General features: G+C 35.0%; 1 protein-coding gene across 1 annotated transcript in view; it reads right to left on the reverse strand.

The window, feature by feature from the left end:
• Positions 1-14886, reverse strand: part of LOC142339479 (myoferlin-like) — a 120327-nt gene that overhangs the window by 89832 nt on the left and 15609 nt on the right. Inside the window, exons 4-15 of the mRNA XM_075389523.1 lie at positions 12808-12863; positions 12383-12471; positions 10168-10382; positions 5311-5474; positions 5112-5240; positions 4750-4914; positions 4177-4396; positions 3467-3692; positions 1421-1604; positions 1036-1149; positions 510-703; positions 15-126 (exon numbers count right to left, since the gene is read on the reverse strand). Of these exons, the coding sequence (XP_075245638.1) occupies positions 15-126; positions 510-703; positions 1036-1149; positions 1421-1604; positions 3467-3692; positions 4177-4396; positions 4750-4914; positions 5112-5240; positions 5311-5474; positions 10168-10382; positions 12383-12471; positions 12808-12863 (1868 nt within the window). The remainder of the gene's footprint in view (positions 1-14; positions 127-509; positions 704-1035; positions 1150-1420; positions 1605-3466; positions 3693-4176; positions 4397-4749; positions 4915-5111; positions 5241-5310; positions 5475-10167; positions 10383-12382; positions 12472-12807; positions 12864-14886) is intronic.

Raw genomic sequence — 14886 nt, forward strand, 5'->3', positions numbered from 1 at the left:
TGTATGATACTTACTACATCATCCCTTGTCTTCTCTAGCATGTTGAGAATGGACAGACGGAAAGAGATGTCTTCGTAGTCACAGTCCACTGACACTATGGGCTTGTTGTCTCCAAAGGGAATATAGCTAGAACAACGACATAACTATAGTGAATTAGAATCTAACCAGCAAGCATCACCTCAGATTTTATCCGGACTGACCGTTTTCCTCACGTGCCAAAGTCAAAGTTTTTGTTCTGCTAATTATAGTTTGTTTTAATTCTGTGATTAAATTGAGAACGTCAAATTGATACTGACTGTTGGATTATCTTTCTGCATAAAGCGTCCCAGACTAAAATTATTTGTGATATGGATAGCTGCGCAGCCAGAAAAATGCTCATTTTGTTTTTGTTACTATGCAGGATGGAATTTAATCAACTATCGCAATTTGATCTTTAAAAAATCTATCGAATGCGACATTTTTTGAAAGTTGATTAAATCTAAATTGACATAGTGCCAGTCTGTTATTACCTGTAGTACTGCCCATCGAAAACAGACTGGCAGCTGTTAGTGGTACTGGGCATGGGACTTGAGTCCGGGTCCATGGAGTTTCCGAAGTTACCAATGGACACCTCGAAGTGGATGGCCTCGTCCAGCTCTGCCGTGATCAGATTGGCCTCTTCAAACATGGCGAACAGACGCCACTTGCGCGTCTTCAGAAACCTCTGAAAAGACAGGAAATTTTTATGTCAGAATTATTATTATGTCAGAATTGAACTGACTTTCCGGATTGCAATAGAGAGAAATAAAATCTCTGAATTCCGTCGCAAGAGAACATAGGCTTTAAACCAAGACGTAGAAAACCATGTTTTGATTTAATTTATTGTTATTTTTATTATAACACTTTAGTGACTTGTTAAAAACAACTGTTATGAGCCTTTTTTGTACAATTAAAGAATATTTACTAAGGACTATTGAACTCTGTAATTCTTTTCGAAGTTTCTCTACAAACATGTTAATTTTATCTGTCCATCGCCATACAACCAGGTGTACTTACCCCTAAGGCTAAGATGTTTTCCTCTGGAATTGGCATAACTGCTGCTTCCGGTTTCTTGTCCAGAATGGCTCCAATCTCCACCAGGAAACGACCACGATAGGCACAACCCTCGCCCTAAGAAGAAAACATTTAATGGTCGAAGAATTCAGAGTTATCTACGAAAATTAGGACATCGAGAAAAAACTCGGTATAACCTCTTTAAAATTCTTTTCGGTTGATAATTGTGGTCTTATTAAAACGCATCTTATCTATTTAGAAATTCCCAAGAACATTTGGGCTCCTGTTGTGAAATTATAATAAAACCCAGCTTAAATAAAAGCGTAGTTAAAGAGAGTAAATTAGAAAGAACTAAAAAAGAATGCAACAGAATAAGACAGAAGTGTACCTTTCCGACATTTAGACTCTCATTCTCCCCTCCTGTTGCCTCTTTGCCCTCTTCGCGGGGTGCACCGTAGAAGTTGAGCCAGCATGGTCCAAATGTGGGCAGGAAGCCTTGCTCTCCGGTAACACTGATGCCATCTAGTTCGACTTCACTCATGGCTATCGGGTCGTCACCCCCTATTTGGTCCCTAGAATTCACCAAGTTGTCAAAAACGATTGTCAAAAATCAGAAAATGAAGAAGAACAGGAAAAAATGGCGCACAAAATTTAATCTTCCCCGCAGACAATGATTTTATTGTTGAAATTCGTGTCGTTAGCACATAACATCAATATCATGTATCATAGATTATAGTTTCTTTGACCAAAGAAATCTCACGGGGCATTTCAAAATTTTTATTGAGTACGTATTGGGCGATGCTGGGCTTCCATTTACCATAAGCTCAAAATTAATATTTTTGATCACTTTCAAACACAAAAGAGCAATATAGTCCTAGTTAGTAAATTCCCAGAAAACAGTTACGATAGCTTCGTAGAAAATGTAGTCTCAAAATGTTTTTTCACTAATTGCAGAGATGTAATGTTTTGATTTAGAAGAATTAGTATAATTTACGAGATGTTTCCAGTAGTTGCCATCAAATAACCTTAAATTAGAGTGACATATGCTCAGTTGACCTTATCACTTTCAATTAACCTATAAGAGAGTCTCTTTGAGAACGAGGAAATTCATTTTTGAGAGCCAGGTAACTCATGTCTGAACAAAATCTCAATCACGCGAATGAGCACAAACTCACAACACTAATCGTGAAATTGATATCACGCTGGCATTCAATGCACTCCAAAAACAATAATTATTTATCAAAAACTAGATTTGAAGTGATCTTGATGTCATATTGTCGTAACAATAATATTGACAACGAAATAAACACATTCGGAAAAGTTCTGAACTACTACTCAACAAACTTTTTGGCTACAAAACACAACTAGACCAAGAAAAACTAAAGCAAAATTTAGAAAACCATTAAAAAAAACAGAAAAAATAATAACAGAAAAATCAAGCAAATTCCTGCATCTGCACAAAAAGCACTATCGGCAAATTCATTTTTTGTTCTAACACCAGTTTCCCCGCCATATTTAAAAAGTGTGAAAAAATTTGGGCCGCAACACTCATCGTTGTTTTGCTCAATATTCTGTTTTAGCATGACCAAATTCAACCATTCAATATGATTTCAAATTTGATCAAAAAAGCATTAAATTAAAAGAATTTCTAGTTTCTCAACTTTTTTCCATAAGTCTCTTCAAAAACACTTTTCAGGCCGAAAGAAATTCACTCAATTGGCAACCTGAAATCCTTGAAGCAATAGTTTTTTATTCTCAATGAATGCAACAAAGCAAAACCAAGGGAAAAGGTTGCTATATAGACCAAAACATCTGCAAAATAGCTGGAAAACTAAGAATAATAAATTTATTTTCATTACTAAAATCTTTGAAGCAATATAAAAAAGCTTAAAACTGTTATTATAGCCTGTTCAAAACTCCTAAACGATAAAATCGTTTGATCGAAGAAAATTTTGTACTTACTTAAAGATGATTTTAGCACACATCAATATGTCGCTCCCTGGGAAACGGCAGTATGAATAAAATAGAACTCTTTTTGCTACACTCCGCAATTTTGTTCAACAACCAAATCATTCCCAAGTTTTCCAATTGGTTTTTTTTTCTGCTTCAAAATTACTCTAATAAAATTGATTTAAAGAAGTTTCATCTTAGATACTCCTCTTCGAGTCGTAAATCGACAGCGCCCCCAAAACAATTCACATTCTGTAAATTGTGAAAACGAAAAACTGAATAGAGAAAACCTGTAAACTGTAGCGTTTGAAAATTTTCACCGACTACATCCAATTGATCAGCGGACTTAAAAATTGCAACAGTATTGCAAGATGAATCAAAATTTTCGAGAATCTAAAAATAGAAGCATATGAATCCTTTTTCAAGATTTCGGATCAAAAGTCTCGAAGATTATAAATTTTTCTACAACTAAGGGATAACTAACCAATCTCTGAGATCCAGCTTGAGTTTCTTGCACATGGATGGGAAATTGAATTTAAGCTGAAGTTGCTCATTAAACTTGGGCTCATTAGTCTGGTACTTGACACTGCTCTTCACCCTCTTCCCTGCAAACTTGGCTATTAAAAAGGGATCCACTTGTTTCTTCATTTCCTCTGCCTTGTCCCCTCCCGTGAAGAATGATTTGATGGCCGTGAATGACCCCGTGTCCACTGAGAAACAAAAACATATGAAGTCAAGGTTAGTCAAAGGTCAGGAAATGAACTTGCAAAGTTATATTTTCGAGTTTTTGAACGGCAAACTTTCTAACGCTTCTCTGAAGTTAACGATAAAAACACGCAACTACTGTAAGAGGCATAGGAACTCATAATCTACGGCACCTATTTTTTATTCACTATGTAAAATCTGCATCTCTATGTAGTCTGCCCTATAAAGTTTAAAATAATAGAAAGTTTGAAAAAAGCCAAAAAAAAACATGAAATTTAGCAAGGATGTGGTCACGCGAATGCTAGCCCCTCTTCCTGCAGCTCCATTTGCTATTTTTCTATATTTTAAAATTGAATTTTTACATCTGACCTCTCTCCTGCGGGTTTTGAAACGCTCGTTAATTTTAACTTCATGGGATACCGTACATAAATTCTAAGTTTAAAACGAACAAATTATGCTGAGTCGAATCTACGAAAATTGATAACTCACTCTGAGGCACATCCTCTCCATGGTACAGTCTAATCCAGAATGTAGCTGGTCTCAGCTGGACTCCGGCTGGTCTAAGCAGATTGGCCTCTACGTCATCATCACCTTCGTCCGACTGGTTGTCGGCCGGGGCCTCGTCTCCAGCGCCCAACACCATCACCGATATCTTCAGGTAGCCCATCAGCTCACCTGAGTCACTGTTCGGATCCGTCATCATCAGCCACTACAAACAAACAAGTCAAGTATGAATTGATCGGAATAAACAGTGGAAAACCAACTATTACCCGATTGGATTTTGCCGGACAACAAAATTTTTACATGATTAGCCGACTATTTACGTGAAATAATTAGAGAATCGGGGGTTTAAAAAATCTGATTAAATATTGTGCCTTCTGATACCTTTAATTTTCGGACCTTCTTGCACTTGAAACCGTTTCCGGATAGACCCATTTTCCTCAAATCTTTTCTGATCAGATACATTTGTACTCAAAAATTATCTCAGATCAGCATCATGTGCGTTCTAATCTGTCTGTGATCAGACTGCACTGCGTTTTTGTCTGATCAGAAGTCACTTACCTTGCTTAATACGGAGTGTTTATCTTCGTCCCAAACAGTACCCACATCTAGCTTGTAAGTACCAATGATTGCATCACTCCTCAACCTCTGAGAGTTGCACACTTGGAACTCTATTATCTCATCGAACAGCTCCACAGGCACCATGTTGAAGTTAAAGAAGAAGATCTAAACGCCACACAGAGGTCAAACATAGGTTGTAGAAACAAAATATTGAACAAAACAGTGCAAAAACAGCAAGAGTCAGTTGCAGAAGGGACATTTCAGGTGAAATCTTAATATTTATTAAAAGTTTGTTCATTTTGTTCACAATCTAATTTGCACGTGCAGAGGAATATGTTAAATTCATATTACTCAGGTCTCACCTCTCCCCAGAAGGGACTGTCGGATGACTTGACTTTGGTGGATTTGGACTGACTCGCCAACTTCATCTTCACAACTGGCTTCAGTCCACCTCCCTTTATCTGCCTAGCTTCCCAGATCTTGATACGAACCTGTGAGAAGACGAATAATATTTTTTTGTTTTCCTACAATTGGTTCTTTTTGAAGTGTAACAAGTAGTACCTGATAGTCAGCGGGTTTCTTTGGCAATGTGCCTCTAAGGGACTCCTTGGTCTTGACAGTTTTGGGTGGTCCTTCGTCCGGCATCGCACCCGCATCACCCGAGGCAGAATCCACAATTGCCACTGGCTCCTCAAAATCACCCGCCAGAGGGTTTGGTTCCTCTCCTTTGAAATATGAGTATGTTTACAGCTTTTTAAAACAGTTTCGATCATTGCTTCTAAAAGTTCCAACTGATGAACAAGAAAAATTAATTGATTAGTGCAAATGTTAATCATCAATCAGGATCAGCTCATAGTAACCACGATCTCAATTAGGGTCGAATTACTGTTTCTTTTATCAGAAGCAATAGTTTAAAAGATCATTAAATCGGTATCATAATTATGAGCAATAGCAGGAAAAGATATTGATTCGTGCATAAAAATATTGTCTCACTGGCAGCAATTGGTATTTTGTGTAACCTGCAGAAAAAACCTTATGTCTTATTAACAATATCGGCTGGCTGCTCAAAAATTCTTCACGCATTTTGAGAACGTATATATTAATCGCTATTTTTCGCAGCAAATAGCTCATCGAAGTTGTCATCCATTTTAAGGAGCTGAGAGAACCAATTACAATTACAAAAAATTGACAACTTTGTTCAGTTCCTCTCATTCAAAGTATGGAAGTGCGAAGGATAGCGGAACATATTCTGGTCCTCAACCAGTTTAGAACTATTTTGTTGTTTTTTTTTTCATTTTCGACTTTTGTCTTAATATCTTTCTATTAAATTGGGGGCTCAAATTAATTCAGGAAGGGGATATTGAAAACTTCACTAAAGGTCTTCAAAGTCTGATATTAGAGTTTTTCAGACCACTATTAAGGCTTGAGTTAAGCAATGAGCTAAATAAAGAACTGACATTCAACACATATCAAGCAACATCAAACTGTGACGACCAACAAGGCATATGATCATTCATGCACAAAACTTAAACAAAAAAAAGAATTTTTAAGAAATTCATTTTTTTTTCAAATGAAAAGTATTAAATTAAAAAAAAATGCGTTACAAAAACAATTTAACTACGCGTCCTTAGAATGAAAACACTATACCAAACTTGTGAAAAAAAGTCAATACAAAATGGGCTAAAACTAAGTAAAAATTCTGGAACCAAGAATATAATTGAAAATTATTGGCGCCAGGGTAAAAACACGTTAACAACGGTTGTAAAACCATTAACAAAGCGTACCATAATAAGCACCATTAGAAATCATATATCAGCACTGATTTTCTCTCTTTGAAGAAAAAGATACCAAAAGATATAAGTCATTTTAAAAAATGCCCCTAAGTAAAAAAAGCGATAGCGTTGTTGAAACCGGTAAATCGACCACAAGTTGGTGACAAGTTGGCAACACAGGAAAAAACAACAAACACGAGGAAACTCGAAAATCCACTACTATCTTTTGAAACAAATAATTTAACATTTTTTAAACCACTGCTGTGAGCTCGAAGTCGTTAATTTGGTTAAAATATGCCCCATAAGCAACCAAAGAAACTCGAAGTATTTTTTCTGCCTTTTTAGAGAACATTGAGAAATGTCATTTATGAGATTTAATTAAAACACAGCAGAGCAACTTCAAACTCAAAAATTTATTTTGAATTTGTGAAAAAAAAACAAAAGGTAGGTAAAATCTCTAAATATCAATCGAATTCATTACATCGCTTCTTCTAGGCCACAATAGAGAGCCATTGACAACAACCCTAATTTAGACTACAAAATAGTAAAACGAAAAGTTAATACAAGAGCGGATAACACAAAAGATCAATGATTTAAAAAAAAAACTGTGTTCAAGCCATGAAAATCCTTATTAACCCTGCGATGAAGACAAAAACACTACTATACATTATCAGAACTCATATCTAGCCTTCTGAATCCATTTGTTCGAAAAATAAGGGGCAGGAGAAATAGAAGTTAAATTGCCGCACGTTATGAAAAAATCGCTTTCAAAAACCAAAATTCTCATACACCGATGTCTCACTCCTTCTGGAAGTAATTTGAAAACTTAATCATTTAAAACTTCTCACCTTTTCTTCTCGTTTACTACTCTAAAGTGATTATAATCACCACTCTGATTTCATCTTGACATGAAGCAGTGAAAATATTGTGGACAGATAATAAAAAAACAACGCAACAATACAATCCAAATATTTTGTTTTGTAATAGAAGCATTTCCCATTAGACTTTCCGCACAATATCGAAAATTTAAATTGTGGGCGAGATTTCGAAAACAAAAGGCAATTTACTTCCTCCAATCAGGAATAGAGTGCGAAAACGTCATTCGAAAAGTACTCAAGTAAGCGAAAAAAAATATTATAGCAAAAACTGTCTAGTAGCAACTTAGCAAACAAAAGACACGCCCGACTACTAAAGTGTCATCAATTTTCGGCCAAGAACAAATAGGGGAACAAAGACTTTTCTATTGCAAATAATAGGAAATTACTAGCTGCAACGACAAAACGCAAATTTTTTGGGTATAAGCTTTATAACAGACGATAATCCCGAAAAGATACTGGCGAGTTTTCATGACGCTTATACTTGCACATTGATCTAATGTATGGAAATGACACACCATGCATAATTGGTGTAACTTTAATTGATCTATTTTTTTCCATTTCATTATAACGTTCCTTCAGCGTCCTTTTCAAAATTTGACCTAAATCTATTTGAAGAACTTTCTTGATAATGGTTCTATCACAAACACGACAGATAATTGGTACATTTTTTCTTGAAAATTCGTGAACTGGAAATTTCTCTAAAAGCATTTGTAAACATAAAAGTGTTTATTGAAGGATGTGAAAATGACCGCTGCAAAAAATGACTGCTGCAAAAAAAGTTCAGAAAAATAGATAAAACTAACTGACGACCGGATTGTGCGACCTTAAAATCTGATGGCCGGGCAAATCCCTTGTCTAGACCTCAACTTATTAAAAGTAATTAAAGGGCCATTAGGGGGTCGAGCAAGCTTTTCATGAAACACTGCCCGGTGCATATTATTTTTTGACCAGATTTTTTAGGCCGCTCTTCGAGTCTACAAACAAGGAGGATAATTTTTGAACTACCCAGTGAATCGAAACTTGGTACATCTTGATAAGAACATACTAAATCTTGGTAAATCGTGCCAAGATCTTGCCATGGTACTTACCAGGAAATCATCGAGATAGGTACGAACTTGCAAGTTTTTTGCATGGCTGCCAAGAAACAAGATCTTGGCAAGATTTCCAAGAAAGATTAAACATGACATGGCAAGATATATCAAGTATTAAAAATTCAATAGCACCCAAAAACAAGATGTAGCAGGAAATCATAAGATTAAGCAAGAATTATCAAGAAGTATCAAGAATTATCAAGAATGTCGGAAAATACTGCTCCCGTTAGTTTATTAACCAACAAATGAGCCGCTTTTTTCCAATAATTACCCCAAAAACAAGTTTATGCAGAAGAACTGATTTTTCTCTGGATTCCCAGTTCATTTTTCCACCACCTCATTCCGGGTTGCTTAGAAACATATATTTCTATATGTCAAGAATTATCAAGATCTTATCAAGTTACGCCAAGAAAAGTTCTTGACATGTCTTGATAAGATCTTGTCAAGATCTTATCAAGGTGTTCCAAGAAATTTTTGTCTATCAAGATCTTGGCAAGATGTTTCAAGTTTTGCACGAGTTAACAAGATCTTGCATGTCATGGCAAGGTGTATCAAGTTTTGTTTCACTGGGTAATATCATGCCCACGGTTGACTATAACATTATGAAAACTAATATCACATGAAATGGTCCCTATAACTTTTGTTATTGAGTTCTTTTAATCGAGTTGTGGTTATGATAATAGCTTAGGGTCTAGACTCATTGGAGCCTGGAAGCAGAGCATTGGTTGGGTTGTTAGGGACATGGACAATGTGACAGTGGGAAACATTTGATGTGAGTGCTTCTAATCATATACTTTGTGAGTTTCATTACTGATAAGTATGTACTTACCATTCACGTCTGTTTTAGAAAATCACAATGGTTATCTAGTGTAAGAATTAATCAAAACCCGAAATGAATGAACCATGAATAATAATAATAATAATTTTGGTTCCTGCGTAATCGCAGCGGAACAGCATTAGGCCACAGCGGCCTGTTCTCAGCTTCCCTTTATGTTATTATTCCCCGCATTTCAGACTGTTCTTTTTATGAGCTGTATTGCTCTTTTTTGAAGGTGACTATGGCCACTTTTTTTGCGTCTGAAACTTTCACGTGGTACCATCATTGCAGCCAACAGTGGTCAGGCTATTGTCAACCTGAAGCTATGGTTAAATAAGAGCTCATCCTCACACAGACAGCTTCACGGAGGCAGGGGATTGATCTCTCAATCATTGGCGTGTGAATCACACACCTTACCTCTCGGCTATCACGCCACTGACTGATAAACAAGTATTTGAAGAAGAGCGAAACGAGCTTTAAGCGCTCATAAAGGCTGAAATCCGCAACTCAAATCTGCTTTTATGAAATTTTTGCAGGTCCTGGACTGGGGACGAGATCAGGTTCAACACTAAAACATAGTCTTGCCAGAGCTGCGAAGCTGCGGTCACGCCTTATGTCTGGAAACCCCAGGTCCGTGACTGTATACTGTTCGGGATCCTCTTGTTGACGACCGAATAAGGTCTGAGTATATTTGTGTCGCAGTCCTCAGCCCCGCATACATTTCGTGGTTTTTTTGTCGAAACATTTGACGTTAAAAAATTGACAAATTCATTTTTTTCGCGCACGGAGGTTTTGAAATCGGAGAAATTATACGCTTAAGAAATGGAACCAATTAAACATGAAAGAATCAAACAACAAACCTGCACCACCCTCTCCTCCGCCAGCAGCCCCGGACCCCCCAGCACCTGCTCCTCCCCCACCGGCACCCTTCTTCTTAGCTCCTGTGTACTCTATGGTGAGGAAGAGGAGAGCATTGTCCAGCTTCTTGTTACTCGCATCCATCAGAGTCTGTTTGATTTCTACACTGGGATTGGTGAGACAATCTTTCAGAGGGATTTTGCACTGGGCCATTGTTCTGAAGTTTAAACAGAAAAAAAAATAAGTCATAAGTTATTTAAACTCATAATTGTTCTGTTAAAGCCCCACTTGTTAGATTGACTTACAATAAGAACTCCCATTGACATATAAATTCTTCAGTCCAAACACAGAAATAGTAAAGGAACAAGAATATGCCAACCAAGGAACAGCAACAGACATTTGCCCATTGACGCTGGCCCTTCTGTTCAAAAATATTACCAGAAAATTTCAGGACAAATATCAACCTTTATCAGGGAACAAGGAGGCCCGATAGTTTGCCTTTGCACACAATGTTACGATAACACTCAACCACATTTTTGACTTAATTGTCCACCAAATGAAGAAGAGATAGAAACCTTACAAAAGTCAATATATTGCTTGAAATAATGGGTAGATTCAATTGAAAATTCGCTAAGAATAACCGAAGAACTTAAAATGCCTCATTAAGAGGCCCGATGACACCTGCCATTAAAGAAACTAAGAGACAAGACAGACAACAAATCAAGTAAAACATCAAGCACTAATCACAACCACGTAAACACAATTTCCATCCATTTTTTTCTACATATATTTCTAAATAACAAAGTCAAAAAGACCGATGAAACCTAAATTAAACAATCTAACTTGCTTTTCACCAGAAAACATCTGAGACCTGTCTTTACTGAGAACGATTAACCAATAAAAAAATTCTTTTAGTATGTCATTAATGCGATAAACGGATCAGTGAGCCAAAATGAACATCAAAAATGATAATTAAAAAGAAATTAATCATCATTTTTTAAAGATAAAACAGCAATGAATGCTATCATCAACTTCAAGTGAAAGAAGTTGTGACTTCTCATTTTGCTGAGACTACGCTACAGTCTGACAGAAAAAACATAAAATGTGTCAAAACTCAAACGACCGTCAACTATTTTTGAGAACAACTTAACTACCATAACTTTTCAACCAAAACTATTCAATAATTCATTTAAAAAAACGCAAACATATAGTTTGAGCCGGAAAAACAATATGATTTACTTAGAAACACGAAAACACAATATTTAATTATCAGGGCTCATTTAAGCATAAACTTCAGCTGTCATTAGTTGAAAAATCTAAATAAAAACATCCTAGTGTGTAATTAAGATAAAAAATGAAAAAAAAAATCAAAAAGGAAAAACCAAAACAGATTTCAAATATTTGTTTCTTCGCAAAAAACAACAATGAGACCAAAAATGACCGCTGTCGATATGCGGCTATTGTAAAAGTAATGGTTCCAAATTGTTCCGTAATAGATATTTTGGTAAACAAACAGCGTAATATATCAAAAATCAATTCTGCAGTTTTGATAAACATCGTATTAAAAGAGAGAAATTATTAATTAAGTTAGCCTCAAAGTTTCAGTTCTACAATTTCATGGGAGCTGAATGTAAAAAATAGCCCTATTCGCGGTAAAAAAAAAGATAGTGACAGCAGTTTCTATGTCGGCAGGGTCTGAAGAAGCTTACTTGTTTCCTTTTTATATATAAAAAAGAAAAAATATCGCTTAATTTTCAAAGCTAATTCTAGCTCATTGTTGAAAATCTTAATTTGCAAAACTGTCATTTTAATTTAAATTCGAATGCGAAATCTGTAACCGATATCATGCGCTGCCATAGCAGACTCTTAATTGTTGTTCTTGATGTTTTACCTGTGGTCCATCTGTTTCCCAATATACATTCAATCTGTTTTCATTAATTTACACTGTTTTACGTAGGCTTCTCTCCATAAAATTACATCGTGCGTGATAACAGAAAATTGAAAATGACAATTTGTGCCGTATTTCTTATTTTTTCTCATCCTCATAGATCTTCATCACACATTTTGGTATGAGAATTTGGAATGGAAGAAAAATTTACTCTGAAATGTATCTCATAGAATTTGATTTCACATTTTCATTTTCCTTCTAGGAAATCCTAGTACGAAAAAAGGAGTGATCCATTCTATTTATATTTGCGAGTTCCCATTTTTTCCTACCTGTCAGATCCGAGGCGTTCATAGTCCTTGATGACAGCCTCTAAGACATCTCCGGCCAGCAAAGGGGCTCCCAGATCTATCTCGTGCGACTGAAATTTTCACATCTTGTTATAACCATTTTCATTTTGCAATAGAGCCCCTTCAGAACATTTCCACTATTTGCAATAATACTTCACTTTTGTTGAAGCATAAGTCTGCCGATAATTTTCTCTGACTTTCTTCTTGGTAAAAGTATTGAAATCATGCTCTGAAATCCAAAGTGGTGTCTGAATTGACATGATTCATGAAAAAGTGACACGTCTGGACATCGCCATGTTTTAGACTAAAAATGGGAGGATTCCTCATTAAAATTACAGACTAAGAATGACAAAATTCAGAGCTGAATTATCCTGAACTTATTGATTTTGACTGGAAAAAGTGTTTACCTCATTCCACTCGGGATTGTTGTTGCTATCAATGTGCTCTGACTTAACAGATTTGGCTGAAATAGACAAGCGAAAATATTAATCAAAACTATTACCATATATTTCATATTTTAAGTTTTTCTATTGATTTGATTTGATTTGAATTCATTTATCAGGTTTACAAATGTTGTAAATTATAAATACAATTTCACAAAACACACCTTATAGGAACAATCAGAGAGTAGTTCAACTCATCAAGAATGTCCCTGATTTGGAAACTAATGGAGCAACCTAGGTAAAAATTAGTTCATATAATACTTTGTTGTCTGTAATAAAATTGTATTTGAAATTTTAAAAGTTTCGAAAATTTAATATTTCTCGATTTTAGGTGGTAATATGTCATTCTGTTGAGAAATATTGTTGGGAATATTTTTGGGAATTAAGAATTTCTTTGATGGCATTACAGTCCGTTTGTTAATGAGTCTAAGCCGGCAGTAGTTAATGATACTCTAGGAAGCTTGACCTGGACGTAATGAATTTTTTCGTAATATAATATGAATTAATAATGTAAATGAAAGAATAATCACACGAAAGCATTTTTTTCTTTGATAGAATTGTAAAGCAGAAAGGATCAGAGGTGTTCGGAAGAGTTAATACACACCATTCTATATATTTATCAAAAGCGAACAGGCAAACCGACAGATACTCTCACGGTCTCAGAGCTTGTTTTATATCAGTGCACAAACAGGCAATGGTAAGATATTGTAAAAATCATAACAAATGTATACCTAATAATTTATAACTTTTAGTACCATCCTCCTGAGAATTGATCGTAAGAAAAAAATAGTCACACACTTCAGGAGGCTACGGCTTAAACCAAAATTTAGATCTCAATTCCAGCTTTTTGAATGAATCTTTGATCTTTCTCGCAAAAACTCTATTTGCAGGAGCAATTTTAAAGTAATGAAAAAAAAATTAATAAATTTTTAAAGCTCTAAAAACCATTTTTCAATTTTCTTTTTGATTCATAAACTCTGCTTGCTTATAATAAATTTGTTTTTAAGTTGTATGACATTGGTAAAACAAGCATTTTGAATATTGTGATGATAATATAACAAAATATTGTGATGATAATGTAAAACAAACTTGAATTTTTAGGCTATCCGGTTTTGCCTTATGTGTGTATATTGGTTTTATTTTTGATTACAACTTCCTATTAGGAAAATAGCTCATTCCAAAATTATGCCATGCCAGCTGAAAACCCTGTTGTTCTTCGATTGCAAACGTTTGATGACTTCGATGTATCATTTATGATATTTCATCTTATCATTGCAAATAATTTTTTTCACATTACGTCAAGTTGATCTTTTAAAAATCTTTGTCTTTCACATTTGAGCTAAGATATTGGCAACAATATTCTAAACAAACTGAAGGAGAATCCATTATACTGATTAAGCATACTCCTTAAGCATACTTACTGACAATAAATTCAAAGAAAAAATTAAAAGAGAAAACGAAAATCTTACGGTGTCATATTTGACCTCTGTTATACATATGGTGCTTCAATCAGAAACAAAACCTATACAATGTTTTTTTTATTTTTTTTAAACAGTATGTGTTTTTAACATAGATTGAAGAAAGCAAGCAATCACACATTGGTGTGCAAAAAAAATTGGTGTGCAATTTGTCGTACTTTTGAAAGAAAAGAAGAATTGTGGTAATGGGTATGTCTAGAAACCAGTCTCTTCGATATTAATCGCTTACAGACAGACAGGTTTATAACGTAATGAAAATCAGTGGGTACCAAAAAATTGTTTTTTTTTTAAAAAATATTTTACATTATGAAGTTATCGATACACGTTTTACGATAACAGTGGGACTGTCATAAAATGTTGCTTCTTAATTGCACTTTATTGAACATTGAGCTCCACAGTTTGCATGAAAAAAGTCTTTGTTTTTCAATGGACTCACAAAAAAATTTTCTGTTTTCAGGTTAAAAGTAATTGAAAAACTGGAAATGCATTATAAAAAACTCTGAAAAGAGTATTTTATTCATAAGACCAAGATAATTGACGCATTTTGCTATTTGTATAGATTATA

This window comes from Convolutriloba macropyga, chromosome 5 (assembly GCF_964194025.1).
Source record: "Convolutriloba macropyga chromosome 5, txConMacr16.3, whole genome shotgun sequence".
In the NCBI taxonomy this organism is placed as follows: Eukaryota; Metazoa; Xenacoelomorpha; order Acoela; family Convolutidae; genus Convolutriloba; species Convolutriloba macropyga.